Source organism: Leptidea sinapis, chromosome 30, assembly GCF_905404315.1.
Source record: "Leptidea sinapis chromosome 30, ilLepSina1.1, whole genome shotgun sequence".
NCBI lineage: Eukaryota > Metazoa > Arthropoda > Insecta > Lepidoptera > Pieridae > Leptidea > Leptidea sinapis.
In genome coordinates, this window is record NC_066294.1 from 5,360,459 (window position 1) to 5,384,790 (window position 24,332).

General features: G+C 35.8%; 1 protein-coding gene across 2 annotated transcripts in view; it reads right to left on the reverse strand.

The window, feature by feature from the left end:
- The window catches only part of LOC126973890 (neuropeptide CCHamide-1 receptor-like), a 117,848-nt gene that overhangs the window by 40,487 nt on the left and 53,029 nt on the right, over positions 1–24,332 (reverse strand). Inside the window, exon 9 of one of the 2 annotated variants that reach the window (XM_050821252.1) lies at positions 23,390–23,470. The exons of the other annotated variant lie outside the window; for it this stretch is intronic. Coding sequence (XP_050677209.1) covers positions 23,410–23,470 — 61 coding nt within the window. The 3' untranslated portion in view covers positions 23,390–23,409. Of the gene's footprint in view, positions 1–23,389; positions 23,471–24,332 lie in introns of those variants that run through there. 2 annotated transcript variants of the gene reach the window in all.

Consider the following 24,332-nt stretch of genomic DNA (forward strand, 5'->3'; position numbering starts at 1 on the left):
ATAAGGACTCCGTGTCACCTTACATAACAGTGTAGCACAAAAACAAGCCGATTAAAATGTAAATACATAGCCCCACGCACACACTTACACTACTACAGGCCGATAGGCGGCCATTATGAGAATTGTCAGCGTCTGTGACAGATCGGTTTGCGTCTCAATAAAATATTTTAAAAATGACATCGTGCGTTGTGAAAAAGTGTAAAAACGATACTTTATAAGTATTTGTGGCCATATATGATTATTTGAGGGAGAAAAAATAACTAGTATCCCCCGCACACACACTAGCATAACGGTGCTTCACTTGCTAATATCACGGCGCGGAGTCCTACTTTTTTTACTCGTCCGTGGTCACTACTTGCTTGTGATCTAATAGTCATCTTTTAGGCGAAATATTTAACGCTTTGCAACTTTTAGCGACTTTTTATTTAGATTTATTTTGCTAAAATGAATGAGCAAGTATTTAAAAAATAATACACTTATATATCAAATGAAAATATATAATTTTAATTGAAATATTTACACATGATATCTTAAATTTAATAAGATAATATAAAAGCATGTTCTGTATTTCAATCTGGGAAGAAATAAAGTGTGAATGTAAAATGAGCATCTAAATATTATATTTTTTCCTGTTACATTGTATTTGATTCTTAATATAAAATACTTTTTCAGGATTAATTTACATTTAAACGCGTATAATTTTACTTAATATATGGTGTTTATTATTAAACTCAACCTTACTTTTCCTTTTTGGTTTTCAGGCGGAAAAAGTCAATTTTAAATAGTGGGACTTTGAGGAGGCATTTTATTCCCTCGGAAATGGTATTTGCTTTAAACGGATGGCTTTTTGCAATTCACAATGGACTTGTCCTATTGTTCTTTTGTATTTTTATTATAGAAGGAGTGTACAAACGAGCATATGTCTGATGGTAAGCGATCACCTCAACCCATTATTATTATTATTATTGACGGCCCCTATAGCCCAGTGGTTAGTGACCCTGCCTACTGAGTTAGAGGTCCCGGGTTCGAATCCCGGTAGGTGCAATCATTTATGTGATGAATATGAATGGTTGTTTCCGAGTCATGGATGTGACTGACTGAACTAAACTGACGCCCTCTCTCTGTTGCTTTCGGCTCGTATACAGCATATCGTGCTCGCAGAAGGAAGAAGCCTCTTCGCTGCCCAACATACTCTTGACCACACCAGGCAGCGATAGGTCAGGTCTTGACGCCTCGTTGATCAGAGTGTGATCGGCCGTATCCTCCTCGGTGACATCACAATGGTGACACCGAGGCGACCCCTCCTTCTTCACAACCCAGCACAGATACCTTCCAAAGCAGCCATGGCCTGACACCTGTGTCAGGCGGAAGGAGATGTCTCCTTTGCGCCTTTTCTTCCAGTCGCTTAGGTCTTATTTAGGCATCTGGCCAGATGGGGGCCCCATATAGAGCCATGCTCTTCAAGATGCGGGGTCTTATAGCATAGAGCCTCCACACGCTTTGAGACGGCCCACCCACGTTCGGTAATAATCTCGCGAGAGGTCCAGCCGTTTCAACCAATCTCTCTCCAAGGTCCTGAAGTGCGCCTCAAAGCACCAGCGGCCATCCAGCACCAGGCCCAGCTACCTCATGCAGGGGGCCACCGGGACATGCACTCCGTTCACCTCGATAGAACTGTCAGGAGATGGGCCCCTCCTTGAGCCGTGGAACAGGATGGCGTCCGTTTTACTTAACGCCACATTGAGCCCCAACATTCCGATCCGCTCCACATCGAGGGAGGTTCCAACCGAGGCCAGTAAGGCTGCCTCCCCAAGGGAACGCCTCCTCCCCTTGGGTGGTAGCCCGGGGTGTCGTCTGCATAGCAGAAAATGCGCATCTTGTGCATAAGCGCACCTCGCAACACCCAGTCGTAGCCCATATTCCAGAGGAGCGGACCCAGCACCAACCCCTGCGGGACCGCACTCTTCGGGACACCGCCTCTTCCTTCCGTCTCCCGTCACGAAGGCCACCCGGCGCCCAACCAACCAACCAATGGTAATCTTTCACTATTCGGCGGAAGTACCAGGTCACCTCGAAAAAGTCGAGTGCCCCAGTAATTAGGCCGAAAGGAGCACTGACAGATACCTATCATCACCCATTACAACTTCATTCTACGGGATTTTTTTTGTTTAAGTAATCTCACCGCCACTGAGTTACTCATGATATCACTCTTGTTATAAACAAAAATTAATTAAAGATTATTGTCACTCCTAACATTTAACTTTGACAATTACTTTCTCGACTCCCGTCAACTTGAGTCCCATTGAAAACATTGATCCACAAAGAAAACAAACGTCGGGTTAAATAGAAAGTGCTAATATTTACCAAACCTCTGATGTCTGTACAAATTGAGTTATAATTATTAAATTTATTGTGTTAACAAGCATTTTTTCAGCTTAATTTGAACACAATTTAAGGAGAGGCAATATTTACTTTATTTCATGATTTTACTTCACCTTTATAACTTAGTTTAAAGTTTAAACAAATCAATAATATCCTTAAACTAATTTTCCCCAAAAATTAGTTTTAAGTCGATTTTTACCATGAAACCAGAAAGATTCTTAAAGAGATCTTATAAAGCAAGTTATGTGCATAATTATGAATCGCTGATATGTTATCTGCCTTATTTAAAACAAGAACAGCTGACCTTAAAAATATCCATGAACTTAAAAAAGGAAGCTTATTAATTTATTTATTTATTTATTTATTTATTTATTTATTGGAAAACAAACAGCTTAAGTTATATACACATTGTAACACATAATTTATATTACACAAGCCAATAAAGTTTCCACTTAAATATAAACAAAGTAGGAGTGAATATAATACAAAATATAACGATTTTATATACAATTAAACATAAGGCGAAAAAAGTACACAAAAATACAAATGAAACAAAATTTATCAAATTTATCGGTTGGACATATTTTAAGAATGTTTAAGATATTCTTTAATTTTTTTAGTAAAAGTTGGATAGCTGCTATGAAAAATGTCTAAGTGACTATAATTATTATTATAAGTGTTGCATGCTCTTATAATAAAACAATTGCTAGTATAATTAGTTCTACGAACAGGGATAAAGAATGTATCTATAGAACGTGTATAATGTTTTGGACAGTTAAGTTTAATGTTACTTAAAATACGATTGGAATCAATTAAGTCATGTAATATTTTGAAAAGGAAAACTTGATCTCTGTATTCTCTACGCTGTTGTAAAGATAGGTAATTAAATTTAGGAGTATTACAATTTTGAAACTTATAATTTAATCTTTTAATAAATTTATTTTGTACACTTTCTATAGCATCTATATATTTTGTATAACGTGGGTTCCAAGCAGTCGAGGCATATTCTAAATATGGTCTGACATAAGCATTATATAAAAGATTAAAAGTATGAATATTTTTGAAGTCATTTCCCTGTCTGAATATAAAACCAAGCATTTTATAAGCTTTTGCTGTCATATTGTCAATATGATTTTCAAATAAGAGAGCCGAATCTAGCGTTACCCCAAGGTCTTTTATTTCTGACACCCTTTTAAGGGGTTTATTGTTTATTTTATATTTGAAGAAAATTGGCATTTTTTTCCTCGAAAATGTTATCATACAGCATTTGTCAACATTGAGGTATAAGTCATTAGCGGAACAATAGTTTCCTAACTCAATTAAATCGCTTTGTAGGTCAACACAGTCCTGTTTTTCTTTTATTATTTTAAATATTTTGGTGTCATCCGCATAAAGTAAAATATTAGAATTTTTAAAAGATTGCAAAACATCATTAATAAATATGTTAAATAACAATGGGCCAAGGTGAGAGCCCTGAGGAACGCCCGATGTAACAGGGACAAAACTAGAAATAAATCCTTTAACAGCTACCGCTTGTGTTCTGTTACGGAGATACGACTCCAGCCATCTTAGAAGATCTCCTTGAATACCGATACGCTGAAGTTTAAATAATAGTCGAGCATGCGAAATTTTATCGAACGCCTTTGAATAGTCGGTATAAATTGTGTCTACCTGGAATCCATTGTTTAAGGCATCCATTACTTCATCTAGAAATTCGCAAAGGTTAGTTTCCGTCGAGCGTTTATTTACAAATCCATGTTGCTGTGGAATAATTAGTGGTCGTAATAAAGGAAATAAAGTGTCATAGATAATTTTTTCAAATAATTTTGGGATGACCGATATCTTTGAAATCCCACGATAGTTTTTAATATTATGTCTGTCACCACTTTTAAAAATGGGAACAATTAAAGACATTTTCCATATTGATGGTAAACTACCTGAATGTAATGATTTCCTAAAGAGTATATCTAAAGGTATTGAAATTTGTCTACTACATGCCTTCAGTAAAATTGGGTGTAAATGATCGGGACCACTTCCTTTGGTTGGGTCAAGTTTTAACAAGTACTTTTCTACCTTTTCACGTGTAATGTCTATTGTTCTCGCAAAAGTTTGAGTATAGCTTAATGGTAAGTTATCATGGCTAAATCTAGTATTAGAATCGGCTGTAAAAACGGAGCTAAAGAATGTGTTAAACATATTAGCTATCATTTGACCGTCTGATCCAGTATCATCATCATAGTACATACAGTCTGGAATGCAATTACTACTTCGCTTAGATTTTACAAATGCCCAGAATTTTTTAGAATTGCTATAAATATTATTTTCGGCCTTATTAATAAATAAATCATAGCATTCTGCTTCTAAACGTTTTGTTTCACGGCGTAATTCCGAGAACCTATCATAATCACTAGATCTTCCGTATATTTTCCATTTTTTATGAGCTTTCAGTTTTTTCTTAATTAACTTTATTAAAGATCTAGAGTACCACGACGGAAACTTATCATTTTCATGCACTAGTTTTGTAGGGACAATTCGATCTATAATATGGTTAAGTATAAAATAAAATTTTCCTACGGCACATGTTATATCTTCTGATGAGAGCTCTTCAACCCAGTCAATTTTTGATAATTCATCATTAACTGCATTGTAGTCGGCGTTGTGATAACAACGAACAACACGAGTCGGTGCTCGTAAGTACTTGTTATTTTTTTCACTCTCAACCTTCACCACTAAGGATGGATGATGACCGTCTTCTGGCAATGCTAATGGTTTTGTTCTATTGACCACACAAACAGTATTAGATAAAGCAAACGCTGGACTTAATTTCTTCTCTGTAATACAAGACATGAAACCTTAAGTTATTACGATTAAAACTTTTCAATTGTATTATTCGATTGCTAAACAATGAATAATCATAATTTTTTAGCCGACTCCAAAAACGGGAGATTTTTTTCAATTCTACTGTATATTTTTTAACCGACTTCAAAAAAGAGGAGATTCTCAATTCGATCGGTATTTTTTTTTATGAATGTACACCGATTACGCTGAGATATGATCCGATTTACGTAATTCTTTAAAAAAATTTACATAGTTTGGCGTAGTAGTTTTCATTTTGTGAACATTTTTGGAACGAAGTTCCTTACGGCAGGCTTGGAGGAGATAGGGATTTTGCTGCGGGACCGAACCGACCGTTAAATGAGACGTGCGCAGGCGCGACTTTTGTAATTATTTCTATTTCTATGTAATTTAATGTTGTCAAACAAAAAATAAAGAGACATATTTTGTTATTTAAATTGATAATTTGGATTACATTTTTTTTTTATTTTACGTAATTTATTATTTCCTAAATACTTTCCTGTACTTAAATAAAAAGTAATCTGCAGAATTTAAGAGAATAATCAAGAAAACCTACATAAAATTGAACACGATTTTTTTTATTACAAAATGTGTCGATTCTACATTAGCCGAAGGAACTTCGTTCCTACCTGGTGTCCCACGACACCACATCTTTTTTTATTATAATTTTTGTTTACGTGGATGACGTAATTGTACTTTATGCACGATTTTTCTAATATTAAGCTGTTTATAATATTGAATCCTACGAACTATAGACCGATTTCTTTATTAGGATCATTCTCAAAAATTTTGGAAAAACTAGTACACAAGCGATTGACAAGTTTTCTTGACGCACATAAAATAATATCTGACAGACAATTCGGGTTTCGCACTAAAAAATCAACGGAAAACGTTGTAGACTTAGTAACAAAAATTATTTCTTCCAAACTAGATAAGCAGCAAGCATGTATCGGTGTATTTTAGACCTCGCGAAGGCTTTTGATACAGTCTGTATTCCTATACTTTTACGAAAACTTGAGCTCCTAGGTATTCGAGGTAATTGCCTGAACTGGTTCAAAAGCTATTTAATGTGCCGAACTCAGTGTGTTATAGTGGATCATAAGAAAAGCAATCCAAGTACAATAGATTTTGGCGTCCCCCAAGGAAGTACATTAGGCCCCACGTTATTCCTTTTGTATATAAATGACATCAAAACTAAAGTATCCAGCTCTGACGTCATCTGTTATGCCGATGATACAGCTCTTTTATTTTACGGGAAAAACTGGGATACTGCACTACACACAGCAGAACAAGGAATGAGGAATATTGCAACTTGGCTACAAAATAATCTTCTCACCTTAAATCTCACTAAAACACGGTACATCTGTTTCCATAAAACGAAAACTTCATCCCCTTCCCACATTTTTGATATTAAAGTCCACACATGTCCTGTTGCTCTATCTGGCCCTTGCTCTTGCAATAGTATAAGTAGAACTACTCATATAAAATACTTAGGAGTCGTCATGGACGAAAACTTAAACTTTAAGCAACATCTTAATACAACAGCGAAAAGAGTCCGCAAGCTGATCTATATTTTTAAGAACTTACGCGCTTCGGCATCTTTAAATCTGCTAAAAAACATTTATTTTGCAATCGGTCAATCTGTATTATCTTATTGTATCACCGTATGGGGAGGGGCGGCTACTTCACACATGATACTCTTAGAAAGAGCACAGAGAGCTGTCCTTAAAGTGATTTTTAAAAAACCTATTAGATACCCAACACATAAACTATATAAAGACTTAGAACTTCTTTCTGTCCGAGGTATATTTATCTTGCGTGTTATGACAAGCATGCATAAGGAGGTCTTGAATTTGCCTAATTATAAAAACCTACTAGATAGCCGTTCGTACAAGATTCCAACACCAATAATAAATACAACATTTGCAAGTAGATTTAGCCCATTCTTACATACATATATATACAACAAGGTAAATTTAAAATGTTCTATTAAAAATTGCTCGGTCCATCAGGTCAAATTTAAAATACAGAGATGGTTACACACACTCACTTATGCAGACATGGAAGCTATTCTTAAAGTGATAGCTTAGCATTCATATAATGTTAATACTTTGTAACATTATTAATCAGATACTCACACTCACTCACACCCACCCTCACACACACACACACACACACACATACACACACACCCAGAGACACACACGTACACACACACATATACAGAGTGCACTTTTTGACCTTTCGGTTTATATTGTTAACCTTAGGATGTAAATTGGTTGCCTACAGGACAGGCTACGCCTAGTGTAGGGACCAAATATAATGTAATATTATGTGATAAAGTGTCTGTATATAATAAATAAATAAGTTTTATTTTTGCTTGAGGCTTGGTACCGACTTTAAACCTAGCAATAAGTAATTTTATTAATATGAAAGGTAAAGGTTTGCAGATGTGTATTAAATTATTTATTTGAAAAAAAAAACACATATATTTAGACAAATTTTGAGTAAGTGTACTTCAAACTCAAAAAAAAAACAAAAAAACAACTGACTTCAAGAACACTATTCCAAAGCAATAGATATAATATTCAATTTTTAGTGACTATTATAATTAAAAATTACATGAAAATAATTGCGTATTTTTATACAATCTAATTAATTAATCTAACTCTAGTTACGATTATTGTTATTTTTGAGATCGGTGTTCTCCCGCCGCGGCCCCGCTATCGCCTCCTCACGTCGCCCGTACGACTCAAGCAAATCTCACCTATAACTATCTATGTAGTTACAGACCTATTTTTTTTTTATGGAATAGGAGGACAAACGAGCGTACGGGTCACCTATTGTTAAGTGATCACCGCCGCCCATACTCTCTTGCAACACCAGAGGAATCACAGGAGCGTTGCGGGCCTTTAAAGAAGGTGTACGCGCTTTTTTTGAAGGTACCCATGTCGTATCGTCCCGGAAACACCGCACAAGGAAGTTCATTCCACAGCTTTGTAGTACGTGGAAGAAAGCTCCTTGTAAACCGCACTGTGGAGGACCGCCACACATCCAGATAGTGAGGATGATATCCTAACTTGTGGCGTGTCGTGCGAAGCTGGAATTCGGCGGCAGGAATTAGGTAAAACAGCTCTTCGGAACACTCCCCGTGATAAATGCGGTAGAAGACACGCAATGAAGCGACGTCTCTACGCAACGCAACTAGTGAGCCAGCCGTTCACAGAGTACTGGGTCCCCGACAATTCGCGCTGCTCTGCGTTGCACGCGGTCAAATGGATCGAGCTGATACTGGGGTGCGCCAGACCAGAGATGACAGCAATACTCCATGTGTGGCCGGACCTGCGCTTTGTCCAGCGCTAGAATGTGGTCCGGCTTGAAGTATTGCCGTGCTCTATTAAAGACGCCCAGTTTCTTTGAAGCCAATTTGGCTTTGCCCTCCAGATGGCCACGGAATTGGCAATCGCTCGAGATTTCGAGACCCAGTATTCCGATACTAGGCGAGGCTTTTAGGGAAGTGTTGTCGAAGAGCGGTGATGCAACAAATGGGGTTTTTTTAGTGGTAAACGCGCAAACTTGAGTCTTCTGGGGGTTAAACTGGACAAGGTTCAATTTACCCCATTCCGCGACCTTCTCAAGAGAGGACTCGATAGAAGACACAAGTTTCTCCCGGCACTGGTCGACGATTTCCCGAGAGAGACGTGCATGGCCCGTGTATACCGCATCACCAGTGCTGTCATCTGCATAGCAATGAATGTTGGAGGTGTCCAACATATCATTGATATGCAGAAGAAACAGCGTAGGAGATAGCACACAGCCTTGGGGCACTCCAACATTCACGGGCTTCGGGTTCGAGCAATGTCCGTCGACAACGACCTGTATGCTGCGCCCAGTGAGGAAGCTGGAGGTCCACTTGCACAAGCTCTCGGGAAGCCCAAATGATGGAAGTTTAGAGAGGAGCACCTTATGCCATACACGATCAATGGCCTTCGCTATATCCAGGCTAACTGCCAGGCCTTTCCCCTTGCTTTCAATAGCCGCAGCCCATCTATGTGTTAGGTATACCAGAAGATCACCTGCCGACCGACCATGGCGAAACCCGTATTGTCGGTCGTTGATCAACTGGTGACCCCCTAGGTATACCAAGAGCTGACGGCTTATTATGCTCTCCATGATTTTGGAGAGCAGGGAGGTAATAGCAATAGGCCTGTAGTTTGCCGGATCCGAACTGTCTCCTTTTTTTTGGATCGGATGGACAAGGGCTGACTTCCATGAGTCAGGGACTACGCCTTTGGAATAAGAGTGCCGTAATAAACGCGTTAGCACCGGCGTCAACTCAGGGGCACACGTTCTAAGCACGATTGGAGAAATGCCATCTGGCCCGCTCGACTTCCTGACGTCCAACGAAAACAGACCTACCTTGGCTGACAACAACTCCGTTTTGGAGTTTATCGCGAATAGACAGTGAAGTGTCACTCAGGATTCTTGAAAATCCCAAAAATTCTGAGCGGCACAACAATTGCGCTCGTCACTTTGAGACAAAAGATTTTAAGTAGTCCATCCCAGTAATTTCACTAGCTACGGCGCCAATCAGACCGAATCACAATAATACTTACACATTGCTGCTTCGCGGCAGAAATAGGCACCGTATTGTATTTGCCTTTTTCAAAGTATTTCTTTTCAATACTTAAATGATGTTTTAATATCTCGTACGATGGCAAGAAGCCCATAAAATGTATATGTATGATTCGAATTCGACTCCTTTTTATTCTGTTTGTATAGTAAAGCATTCCACATTCGTGTCACATAAAGGACAAACGGTCGCACAAATATACTGGATAGCTTTATTCCATAAAACTTATCTTCAATATAAAATAAGTGAATGAAGGCATCAGAATTGGGAACTTAGAAACGTGCGCTATTGATAACTAGTAAGTAAATGAGAGTTTATCAAAAGCATAAAAAGCGGCCAAGCGTGAGTCGGTCTCGCCCATGAAGGGTTCCGTAGCAGCAAGTAACAGAATATAAGAGTTCTTGTAGATCGTTGTAACTTAGATCGAAATTTAATAATAGTGTATTTTTTTCAATAAAGTTATTGATAATACGATTTATGACGTATTAAAAAAAACTACTTACATCTCATCCAAACCAATTTTCGGTGGAAGTTTGCATGTTAATTATATATTTTTTTTTAGTTTTATCAATCTTTTATTTTAGAAGTTAGGAGGGGTGTATTTTACCACTTTGAAAGTGTCTCTCGCACAAACTATTTAGTTTAGAAGAAAATTATTTGAAGACCTATACATAGACACAACCCCACACGAATGGGTTAATTTTTTTTTTGTTTCAGGTCTAAGTATGGGTAACCGCCAAAATTTATTGTTTTTTTTTTTTTATTTTTGTGTAAAAATCTTAATGCGGTTTATAGAATACATCTACTTACCAAGTTTCAACAGTGTAGTTTTTATAGTTTCGGAAAAAAGTGGCTGTGACATTGACCGACAGACATACAGATATGACGGATGGAACCTTAAAAAGCATTTATTTTCTCAAAATTGATTCCTTTAGAATTCTTTTTGGTGTCATTTCTTTGAAACAAAAATGCCGGGTTGCGTTGTAAAACCTGCTAAAAATAATAATACAAGAAATAAGAATGACACTGGGATCACATATCATCAGTAAGTATTTTGTATTTTATTGCCACGCACACACATGCTTGTGCGGTATATAGTCGGAGCGCAGCGGAGACCAATTCTTAATCTAAGATTTCAATTTTAATTGGATGACAATTATAAAAAAATACATATTGCTTTATAAGAACTGAAAAACTTTCTCTAAAAGATTCAAAAGTTCATTTCAAGTTCAACATAAAAATTACGTCATTCAGAACTTATATTACCCAAATATAATGTGAATACAAAATATAATAAGTATCGTAATTATTTAGGTACAGTCTCCTCTAGATTTATTTAATGAAAATAAGGGATGAGACAAGCAGGACGTTCAGATGATGGTAATTGATACGACCTGCCCATTACAATGCAGTGCTGCTCAGGATTATTAAAAAATCCCAAAAAATTCTGAGCGGCACTACAACTACGCTCGTCACCTTGAGACATAAGATGTTAAGTCTCATTTGCCGAGTAATTTCACTAGCTACGGTGCCCTTCAGACCGAAAAACAGGAATGCTTACACATGACTGCTTCACGGCAAAAATAGGCGCCGTTGTGGTACCCATAATCTAGCCGGCATCCTGTGCAAAGGAGCCTCCCACTGGCCTGCAACGGTCATACGACAACATACCAAGGAATTACAAAGTAAATACTGGAGGGAAGTGAGTGGGTGTAGACAAGCAAAAGAGGACCTACTCTAAATAGACATCAGGCTCTCCCGCAAGCTACTAAAACTCCCACGCTAAAAATTACGTAGAGTTACCCATGTAATAACGTCCCTTTCAACAAACATCTGTTTAATATAGCTTTCACCGGCAGTCCACTGTGCAGAGCCTGCATGGAGGCAGAAGAATATGATGTATCCGTTAGACACAACTTACACAAGCTTCGACTCGTGTTTAAATAGAAGCAACAAATTGAACATCAGAAAGATACACATTTGTAATAGACCTTTTTTAAAACAAGTGTTCAAGACATGTTTAACTTGTAATAACACAGGTAAATTTTAGAACGAAAATATTCTCCTTCAAACAACAAGCTCGCATCATTAAGTTCTGAACAACTAGCGTTTTGTGTGCCAAGTCAAACTCGAAAACAGGTTAACAGCCAGCTCGTGTGTAACAAAAATAATTTGAAATGTTTTGATAACAATAAATTCACTCATTTAGACAACAGGCAACTCTTATATATTATAAATTAGTTAGATTCAGTAAAGATTTCTCCAATTTCTTTCACAATTTACTTTTTTTTTATGGAAAAGAAGGACAAACGAGCTTACGTGGCACTTGGTGTTAAGTGATCACCGCCGCCTACATTCCACACCAGAGGAGTTGGTGTACGCGTTTATTTTGAAGGTACCCATGTCGTATCATCCCGGAAACACCGCACAAGGAAGCTCATTCCACAACTTTGTAGTACGTGGAAAAAAGTTTCTTGAAGACCGCACTGTGGAGGACCACCACACGTCCACATGGTGGAAATGATATCCTAATTTGTGGCGTATCATGCGAAGGTGGAATTCTTCGACAAGTACCAGACGAAATTCTGTATTTACTTTCATTCATCTAGTCTTTATTAGATCATTATTCTTTTGTTGGGTTGTTTTTCCAAATTTGCTTTTTGCCTTACATATGGCTTTTCCATCCCATATAGGTAATAAAGTCATACATATTATGTCACCAAATGAACAATATTTTTTTGTAATTACTACGTTGCTTTTTAGGTCATTCATAAGATGGTGACAGTCTGCCGTGACGTCACAAACATGGCGGCCAGTGAATTACCAATCAAAACTATCGTTCTTAAGCTGACGACTGCACGCTGAGGTCAGATAGACGTTAATATGCAAAGGTTCCATGCACCAAATGTCCACGTATGATGGTTAAATACCCATGCCATATTTATTATTTTGTAATCCGCTTTCTCATAAAAAAAATTCTTCAAACAGTACTTTATACTTGATGTATTGTTAAAAAAACTGCGAACATTTCATATTTAATCCTTTAAATTTGGGGGAGTTCTTACGTGGTTCTTCTTCTAGTATGCACTGGATTTTTATCCAACGTACATACGGCAAGTATGACAATTGTACACACATTAAATTAAAAAAATCACTAACCATACATTTTCTTTTTACTATTATTTGTTTTAATATATTTATTTATACTAATGGTCGAAACTCAAAACCATTTCAATAAATAACTATAATATTCATAAATCTGTTTTATTCTTATATTCGTTTCTATACATTTCTAAATCATAAGTGTTTTTATCCGTATAAAAATCATAATCATATTCATTTTCATATAGTTATCAACCATAAACCAATCTTTTTCCAGAAACAATTATTTAATACAAGATTTAATTATTAATGCAAAACCTTTATTATAAGCCTTTATTAATACAAAAATTATGATAATTGTTACACAGTAAGCTATTCTGAACAATGACGTTATTAGTTGAAGTATGTTTTTAGTACAACATTATTAATTACAGCTCAATGATCATATTTCATTGAATATTATGAAGTAAAAAATTCTGAAGAAACAAATATAATTTTAAATTGGGTCTTGGTACTAATAGTATTAATAAAAAAATGATGATCACTAACGGTTATGAGATCCGTTGGTAGTAATAAAAAATGTATGAAAAAAAGTTATGAAGAGAGATTATTATGAGCACAGACCGGTAGTAAGACAAATAATAGGATTAAGTATTTTATGTGAGCCAATATTGACGCCATAAAAACATATCCACTGTTACAAATGCAGCTTATTACTTAATTAGCGGAAGCCATTCATAATATTGAATTTTATAAATTAAATCCTCTTATGGATCTATTTTTAAATCTAATAAGTCCATTATTACGTGCAGGCAACTTTAATGAGCGACTCAAGATTCCACGACAGTACTGGAGCTAGAATCTTTTATGTTCCGGATCTTTTATCTCCCGAGTTAAAGCAATCAAATGCATTCCTACGTATTCAAGAGCTACGTTTGACGGAATTATTAACAGAACATGTACTCTGGTGGTTTTGTTCATAATTAATAAACATTATTTTTGAAATGAAACTGCTTTAGAATCGTTATGATTTGAAACTCGATGAACCGAAAAAGCAAGACGATATAGACACAAACAGGTAAATGTTCAGCCGGCGAGAGATGAGATAGGAAGCATAATAAAGTGGTTAGGTACCAGGAGATCATAGCTGAAGAAGAGATTGTCTTATGTATGCCGCGAATATACCTTTAATATATTCTGACGTCATACGCACGACGTATTACAACATAGACACCAGGAGAACATAAGTATGGTAGCGGTGATAGTAATAATGTCTTTCATAGCGGTTGAAAGCATGTGTCATCCTAACAATATCAACTAGGACTTCATATGTAGTTTAGAGGTACATGCACAATGCACATCTTACAATTATTATACAAGTGTTGACCACATCTTGAAGTAAAAATTTTTGAATGTTACACTTTTACCACGTGTGAATTGCATTGCACACATGTTTTTTTTACTATAATTGAGATATCTGCTTCTTATTCTTGAATTGAATGTTATCTTAAAGAGTTTTATACTTAGATCTTCATAATATGGACAAGTGCTTTCATAATAACTTTATTCTTTAATTATTTATAGTGTGGGTGGAATGATGCATCTGCATTCTACTGTATTGTTTAAGGCGCGCGGCATCTTTCGTAGGCCTACCCATACTTACTTTATATATGACAATTAAAAAGCAACCAATATAGTTTACCTGATGTAATCTAGAAAAATCCTATTGTAAATTACAGAACAAACTATTACAAAAACTAAAAATAATAAAAAAAACTACTTTAAAAAACCAACTTCAACAATTAAAATAACTTAATAAAGATTTAATTTAATACACGCCTTATCCTATCCTATTATTTGTCTTACCTTTCATATTAATAAAATACTACTTTTTAATTGGTTTGAAGTCGTCACAGTCTTATAAACAGACGGCTTTTAGTTAACGTGTTCCCGGCATGCGCGTGTGACACAACTGCCTCATTCGATAGTTCTTTCCTGACTGTCTGCTCAGTGATCGCCCGGCGGCCGCTCTCGTCCACACTCGCACCACACGCTGATTACATCCGAGTTAAGAATACCGAATCATCTTCGTACTCATTTCTTGGCTCAACGTTCTTGACTACTGCATATCTAAGATATAAATTCTCGTACGGCGGTTTCGAAATCCTCCGAAACGGCTGAACTGTTTTATATCCCAAATTTTTTTTTGCATTTTATTTTATTAATTTATATGGCGATACAACGTACACCGGGTTAGTTAGTTAAATATAAAATATGTCTAAGCAGCTCAGTGAAGTTTTGAATACCCTTCTAATATTACGTGAATCTTGGCTGGTTTATTTCTATCCAATATCTTAAATTTATACTTGCATAAAACCACTTGAATTTGAGGGTATGGCTTACATGCCTATTAGTGAATTTGTTTTTATTTAAAAAATCTAAGCGAGTGCGAGGTATTTATGAAGTTATGATAATTTTAATTTCCGATATTTCTTTCATGTGAAATGCCCTCGTAGTATCATAATATCATCATGATTAGTCGAACATTTTTTTACAAGTTACGTCAAATAAATGTCATACATTTATTACTATACTTTACTATAATATTATTGTTAGTAGAGAATCGACAACTGACGTCGAATTAATTTGTGCTTATACTATTTTTATTCGGAAGCTGAAAATAAGGAACAAACAAAGCCATTTCATTTTTCAAAATTCTATATTTACATGTTTTTTACAAACAAAATAAATTAGTAACTCTAGAGGTGACCACACATTAACAGTTCGCCTGAAGTCCATGTATTATACCACAACCACACATTATAGCGACAAATGCCCGACAGTAATTATCGAACGCCGGTTTTGCAGCCACACAAGATGTTTTACACCGAAATCTTTTTATATCTCTAGCAAGTAAGGTCCTGTATCCATCAAAGCGGGGATGAGAGGAGATGTATTTTGATTACCAATCAGATTTCATTATTTCCACATCTCCTCTCCGCTAAGGTTTCGGTGGAAATGGATCAAGAGTATATTTTTGTACAAAATTCTTAAAATTTTTATAGACTCTCCATTTTTGTTAAGTAATATTTTCGTCAGATGTCCTAAGGTTGGTACTACAAATAAGTCATTGTTTTATGTTCCACGAACAAGTACTAAATATGTTCAAAATACTTTTATATGTCGGGCTTGTAATGAGTATAAAAATTTTATACTATTGAAATATAAGAGAGTACTTCGGTCCATCTTGTGGGGGGCCCACCAACACTGCGTCTTCCGGTACGTGGGTACGTAATCGAGGTTTTTCCTGCCCCACTGGCCATCTGTCCGTCGAACTATGTGCCCTGCCCACTGTCACTTCAGTTTCGCAATCATTTGGACTATGTCGGTTACTTTGGTTGTCCTACGGATCTCCTCACTTCTGATTCGATCACGCAGGGAAACGCCGAGCATAGCCCTTTCCATTTCCCTCTGAGCGACAATGAGCTTTCTCATAAGGCCCATAGCTTAGCGACCACGTTTGCGTACCGTAAGTCATCACTGGTTGAAAACCTTCGTCTTCAGACACTGTGGTGTTTGGGACGAGAAGATTTTACGGAGCTTCCCGAACGCTGCCCACCCGAGTTGGATTCGATGAGTGACCTCTTTCGCGAATTTGGACCTGCATAACTACTCTCCGCTTTGGTGGAAATAACCTGACAGCTTCTCGGTTTATCTCCTCTCCTCTCCTCTCCATTTTGGTGGATAATGGCCTTACGTTAATATTGGTTTAAAATACGCAAGTATCAAGTACGCATCAAGCCGCAAAAAGAAATCGCTCTACCGTCACACCTTAATGATCCGGATACTATTAATGCTCATTTTCTAATTGTAGCAGCAGTTAACCAAATTTCTACTGCTGATATCAATTTTTTTATGAATAACTCATACAGTAACACCGTTTTTTGTTTTCAACCTGTATATGAGCCTACAATTTTGAAAATTATAAGAACACTGAAATCTCAAGCCATTGGTAGTGACGGTATTGCTACGCCTCATTCAAGCTGACCTTTTGCCAGTCCTGACACAGATAGTCAATAATTCTATGACCACTAGCACGTATCCGGATCAATGGAAAAAAGCTATCGTTCGTCCACTAAACAAGAAAAAAGCAAAAAGCAAATCCATTAGACTTCAGAGACATTCGACCAATAAGCATTCTCCCATGTATGTCTAAGTTATTAGAAAAAGTTGTACATGGCCAAATTATGACGTACTTGGAAATTAATGGCATACTTCCTAGCCTGCAATCTGGGTTCAGAAGGGGTAGGAGTACCACCACCGCATTGATAGACGTTGTGGATAATATTTTGCTATCACAAGACAAGGGTGAGTGCACTGTGTTAGTCTTATTAGATTATTCCCGTGCTTTCGACACTATCAATGTGGAATTTCTGCTTTCTAAGCTTGTCTATTATGGATTCAGTGATCAGACTGTATTGTTGTTCAAAAGTTATTTTGGAAATAGGTACCAGAGCGTTGCTGTTACAGACGATAGTAGAAACACACGTTATTCCCGATATAAGTCGATATCAAGAGGTGTACCCCAAGGATCTATTCTTGGCCCTTTACTTTATAACCTTTACACTGCTGATATCATAAATAATATAGAGCACTGCAAGTATCACATATACGCGGATGATATACAGCTTTACATTTCGTTTCCTACAGATCAGATTCAAGTAGCCATAAATCAGTTGAACGCTGATCTACAACGTATTGCTGAGTGGTCGGAACGAAGTGCTTCAGCCTTGAATACAGATAAGACTAAATATATGATTCTTGGTACACCTTCTCTTATAAAAACTTTGAACAAGCTAATCCATTGATACATATTAAGGGAATATCGCTGGGACGCGTGAATGAAGCTCGGAATCTTGGCATTGTGTTCGATGAAAGCTTAAGGTTTGACAAACATATCGACCAAGTAATATGCAATTGCTTTTATCGCCTAAAATTACTCTACCGTATTAGAAATCACATCACCCCTAAACTCCGGCAGAAGCTATGTGATGCACTGGTGTTTTCTAAATTAACCTACGGTGATACGGTTTATGGCGATCGCATACATGTTCGTACACAAAATTCTATTCAGCGCATGCAAATGCGTGTGCTCACTATTGCTGGGATATTCCACCTCGTTCCCACATAACACCATATCTAAACGGTGCCAAAGTTCCCAATATGGAAAGTCGTAGGCGCACGCATTTTGCAGTTTTACTCTTTGGAGTTGTAAAATATCATATGCCTCCTTACCTATATAAAAAACTGTCTTGGCTAGGAGATAAAAACAGGGCCTATAGTACCAGAGCATCACACTGGATGCTAGACGTGCCTAAACACCATACAGCTGCCTTCAGAGGTAGCTTTCGTTATAGCGCGACCAAATGCTGGAACAACCTGCCTCCACCATTGCGTGACCTCAATACAATTTCAAACTTTCGAGTAAAAATGAAGAAATACTTAATGGCGAGTCAGATTGATTCAGCTCTGGTTGCTAAAAAATAATAGGCATTAACAGTACTAGGTTGGACTTTTCTTTGTTTTTTTAGTATATAATATTATGTTGTGATAAATATTTATAATTTATTACTCAGCACCGCGACGTGAAGCGTCAAACGGGAGTTACTGAAAATCAGTGCTGTGACCAATTGTCACAGGTAACCTGAGTAGCATCCCTTTTGATACACACTGCCACACAGGTGCTATATTATTATATCTTGGTAAAGTTATTTATTTATTCTTTGTAAAATATGTTCTAGCTTAGTTTTAGTTATAATTTTTGTTTTTTCTTATTCTTATTTTTGTAGCAATGTAATGTTTCATGTGTGTGTGAAATAAAAGATATTATTATTATTATTATTATTATTATAAATATATTATTGTTCAACTTTTACTGCAACTTTTATTGCAGCTATTAATTATTTATAGTTACTCGCGGTCAACTCATAGAATAATTGATTCAAATATGTTGTGTTAAAAATCTAAGAGGCATATACTGGCTGGAAAATTGGTAATGTGTGGTGAATAAAATATATTATATCTAGTGATATATTTCTATATATATAGATATTTTATCAACAAATATATTATATTTTACACAGGCATCTACTAACTTAATTAAACTACAAATAAACCACATCAACTATACTTTTTTTTTTATGGAATAGGAGGACAAACGAGCGTACGGGTCACCTGGTGTTAAGTGATCACCGCCGCCCACATTCTCTTGCAATACCAGAGGAATCACAAGAGCGTTGCCGGCCTTTAAGGAAGGTGTACGCGCTTTTTTTGAAGGTACCCATGTCGTATCGTGCCGGAAACTCCGCACAAGGAAGCTCATGAACTAAATGATATTATCTTAATTCATAATTAGCCAGCAAATATTTTGCGGGATTAATGACTTTTTCACTGTCAGTTTCATACACGTACTTGCATACAAATGCAAATTATATCGTAACTCCTTAGATTAAGCATTTGTCTCCGCTGCGCTCCAACTAGATACCGCACTACCTCAGATCAATAGCTTTTTCATACGGCAACTATTATATGCTTGTGTGCGTCGCATTTTGACACTCAATAGCATCTTTCAAATTTTGTAAGTTATATACGCTTCGTGTTCTATTCGTGCTATTTTACATTGCCATTAATAATTACAAAATACTTACCGTTGATATGTAATCCCAGTGTTTTTTCTTGTAGTATAATTTTTACCAAGTTTTACTTCGCAACCCGGAATTTTAGTTTCAATTATTAGCAAAGTTTAACAGGGACATGTGGCACGTCAACATCACACATTGTTCGAGACTGGCACATTGCGACTACGCCTGCGGTATCTAGTTGGAGCGCAGCGGAGACCAACCTAAGTGTAACATTATCAATAGCTTTATCAACTATATCGCTTTTTATTTTGCGATACTTAATATGAACATACTTTGGACATCTATTTTTATGAATATCTAATATATCTCTAGGAGATACTTTCGTACAATAATTAGGTTTCTCATTCACGACTACAAAAATACATCGACGTCCTCTGATAATTTATTATGATTCATACATTTTACATGATTTGTAGAACAGAAAAGACAACAATTACTTAAATAAAAATAAACATGAATCCCTTAGATTGATCGACCGCTACAAGTGTCTCTAACTCCGGGTAATCTAATTTACTTTGATCGATTTCTTCGCAAACATAATACGATTTCCAGTTTGGCATTTGGAAGTCCAGGATTGACTACATTTTGTTAATTAAATTATGTAAAATTATAATGAATGTCTTTGCTCAATACATAATTAATCCCCGTATTAAATAGTATAAAATAAATACTCTTATACGTATAGAGCGTCCCATTTTCTATGATATTAATAGGGGTTATAAATCTTTAAAATCTAGCCATCACAAAATTTCTTAGAGTGCTTTCGCACTACGTCCAATCCGAATCCGATCCGTACCCGTGAAGATACGGTCCGGTGTACTCGTAGAACTATTTCTAACAGTTGCTGGAAATGAAATCGGATGGCGCGAGCCGGATCTAGAACGTAAACGACAATAGAAATATTTCTACGATTTCTACAACGGATCGTATTTTCACGGGTACGGATCGGATTCGGATCGGACATGCGAAAGCACTCTTAGGGCCTTACTGTTTTTCAATAGCAAGTCATCATTATATTTAAAGAGACAAGAATTAATAAATATATTCTACGTTTAGCACAAATATTTCTCTCTCATTGTGCGATTTAAATAAAAAGCAAATCCAATGTTGTCACGCCAGATTCACTAAAATTAAAAGCACCGATATCGACCCTTAAACATTTTTTTTATCAAGATGTGACGGGCAGGACGATGAGTTGATGGTAATTGATTCGCCCTGCCCATTACAATGAAGTACTCACAGGATTATTGAAAAACCCAAAAATTCTGAGCTTTTGCGCACATTTCCGCTCGTCACCTTGACAGCAAGATGTTAAGTCTCATTTGCCCAGTAATTTCACTAGCTACGGTGCCCTCCAGACCGAAACACAATAACGCTTACACATTATTGCTTCGCGGCAGAAATAGGCACCGTTGTGTTACCCATAATCTAACCGGCAACCAGTGCAAAGGGGCCTCCCACTGGTAAAATCTCTTTCGTAAATTTTTGTGCCGATGAACCCCAAGGGGCCATCGTTTCCATCCCTCAGAGAACAAATATATATCCATCACCGAGTGATGCATATATCCTTCGCTTTAGATATACGTTACCTGCTCCTGCCGCCTTAGATGTATTTACGAACCAAATCCTACAAACAGCGCTTGAAACTTTTCAGCTAGTTTGTTTATTATAGACTTAAGCTTTATAAGCTTTCATAAATTAGCAATATAACTATGATACTATTTTTACTATAACTATGATACTAGTAGTATTATAAATTGAAAGGATAATAACATGAATTATATAATATTTTTCTTGATTTTCAAAACTTTTTACTCATTTTTAATAAAACTTTCTTACATGTCACTATTTTAGTACGTCATTTCATAACAAAAATAAATTAAATTTTATTTAAATTTGAAAAACATTTTCATGACTAGATCTTTTAATTGTATAGTAAAACAGTATAATCATAATTTAAACTTATTGTATAAACCCTTATAGTTATATTATTTACAGCTAAATATGTCACAAATAATGCCCAAAAAATTTACAAATATTTTTATCCTATACGTCGATATAAAAATAATAACTATAGATGATATAACGTTATATATAACTGTTAATAAAATGTAACTTTATACATAATATTCACTAAAAAATAATTTTCAGCACGAAATTAAATGCAATTTGTAAAAGAACTACAATTTAAGTTCACAAAGATAGCCTCTCCCTCGAATTTATTCGAAAATGGAAGCTAGTTACAAAATTGTATATTTCATTCAATACAAAAAGAATGCTAGGAGAGTTTCTTGCGCCTCTTCTTCGCTCTCAGAGCGCCATTTGTTTCCAAAGCGATAGCAGAATCTAGTATAATAGAAATGACATCAAAAACAATTCTAAAGGAATCAATTTTGAGAAAATAAATGCCTTATATGCCTTTTAAAATATGCGTACATCTTCCCACAGATTGAGATACTTTCATAAATCAACCGAGACTGACAGCTAACATAATGGTTAGAACAGCTAACATAAAGTTACGAACTATTTTTTATTAAAAACGTTTTAGGTTTTGTTCACGGCTTTAGACGAGGTTGTGAACCACCTCTAGAAATACAAGTGTCGTTAAGTATAAAATACACATTTAAATATAATTTATTTACATGGTCACTAATTCTTCTATTTTCCTCTCCCTAGTATTCGAAACTAAAATAAACCCGTTTGATGGATGGTACATGAAAAATAAGCATGGGTTCTTAAATTTTATAATTAAAGTCAGTTCGTTTATTAGTAAAATTACTGGGAGGATGTGGAGCTTATTTGTTTAAATTTTTCATAGAATTTTTATTATCAAACTAAAAACTGACCTTTATGTAAAGATATACTTAGTCTGGCCATAAATACTGTTACAATTGAAAATAAACAAAAACATTACATTTGAATTTGGAATTTGTCATTTTTTATGATTATTCATTGAGTTTTCTCATTTTGGCGCCTACATATTGTTCATTATTTTACGATATTAAAATGGAGTTTGGTGGGGTATTAGCTTTGAAGGAGTTACTGAGCGATACTTTTGTGAAAAAGGTATCAAAACATCGGCACAAGTGTATCAAGATACCATTCTTGGGAAGGTAGTGAAGCCTTAACAGCACCATATTCAATTACCAAGAATTGTCCTTGCAGCAAGACTCGGTGCTCGGTCTTGGTTGGAAACGAACGTTTTGAACTTCATCAGAGCTGAAGACTGGCCGTCGTCTAGTCCCGATCTTAATCCGCTGGATTATGATTTATGGTCAGTTTTAGAGAGTACGGCTTGCTCTAAGCGCCATGATAATTTTGTGTCACTAAAACAATCCGTACGATTGGCAGTGAATAATTTTCCCATGGAAGTAGTGCGTGCTTCTATTGATAACTAGCCTCAACGTTTATAGGACTGTATTGCAGCCGATGGACACCACTTCGAATAAGCTTTTTATATCTTTAATTGTTTTATATTTATGTATTAAACTAACACACTGCAAAAGTAATAAAAGTTATTTGCAATAGAAAATTTTTTTCTTTGTTTCAGTATTTATGGCAATACTAGGTAGTATAATACATATCCCAGAATGATATTCGTATTGTGATAAAACAGAATCCGTCATTATTTCGTCCAAAATTTCCACTCAAGTTTATCATTTATCATCAGTTTGTTTCACGCTACATCTTGTCTAGTTCATAAATGTTCGCAACTGTTCGCGAACAACTTCTGTCTCAAGGCTTCAATGATCCGTTGTTCAGTAACCGAACGCTGCTCTCCCGACCAATACTTGTCCTGAGAAAATATTCATTCATTTCAAATTCTATTCTAATAACAACATTCAAGGGAAATCTCATTTAAGTGCGCTGTTTACTTTATTTCGTGGGTATTGAATTAGATTGAGCATTCACGCTCGAACATGTAACGTTCGTTCTATCCTCTTATTAAACGCGATCAGTTACAGCAGTTTTACGAGAGGTACACGTGCTATTGCTAAATGAATAAAGGACAAAAAACAATTGTATATCGTAAAACCTCGACTTTATAAAGAATTGACTTCTGTCGTGTATTCTGAAACACACTATTTTTGTTATATATTCTTCAATTCTTCCTGACATGACAAAAGTTATTAAAATTTAATTAAAAAATATAGTCATCGTAAGAAATACAAATTTAAAACAATAGAGAATAATAGTTTCAGAACGTTCAGTTTTATCTTTTGAACAAACGTGATGTTGTAATCACTTGTACTTAGACGATATAATATTTTATCTACAACCATGCTTTAAATCCTCTATTAAATATTCTAAATCAGTTATTACCAACATTAAAATACCCAATGTCCTAATAACCATTACGTCATCCAAACGAATCTTGTAATGAAATTCAATACAACATTACAACACTCGTTTGGATGATGTAATGGTTACTAGGACTGCCTTTTTTAATATTAGCTTGCTGCTAACTGTTTCAGAATCTTAAGAATATAGAGGATTCATATCATGGGTGTAGATAATGTCTTGTATGCAACTGTTGACAATTAGGTATTAAAATACTCATGTGATACTATTATTACTAAATATATATGAAGAAATATAATGTATATATATAAATAAATAGATAAACCATGAATGTGTCATGTTTTAATACCCCTTAT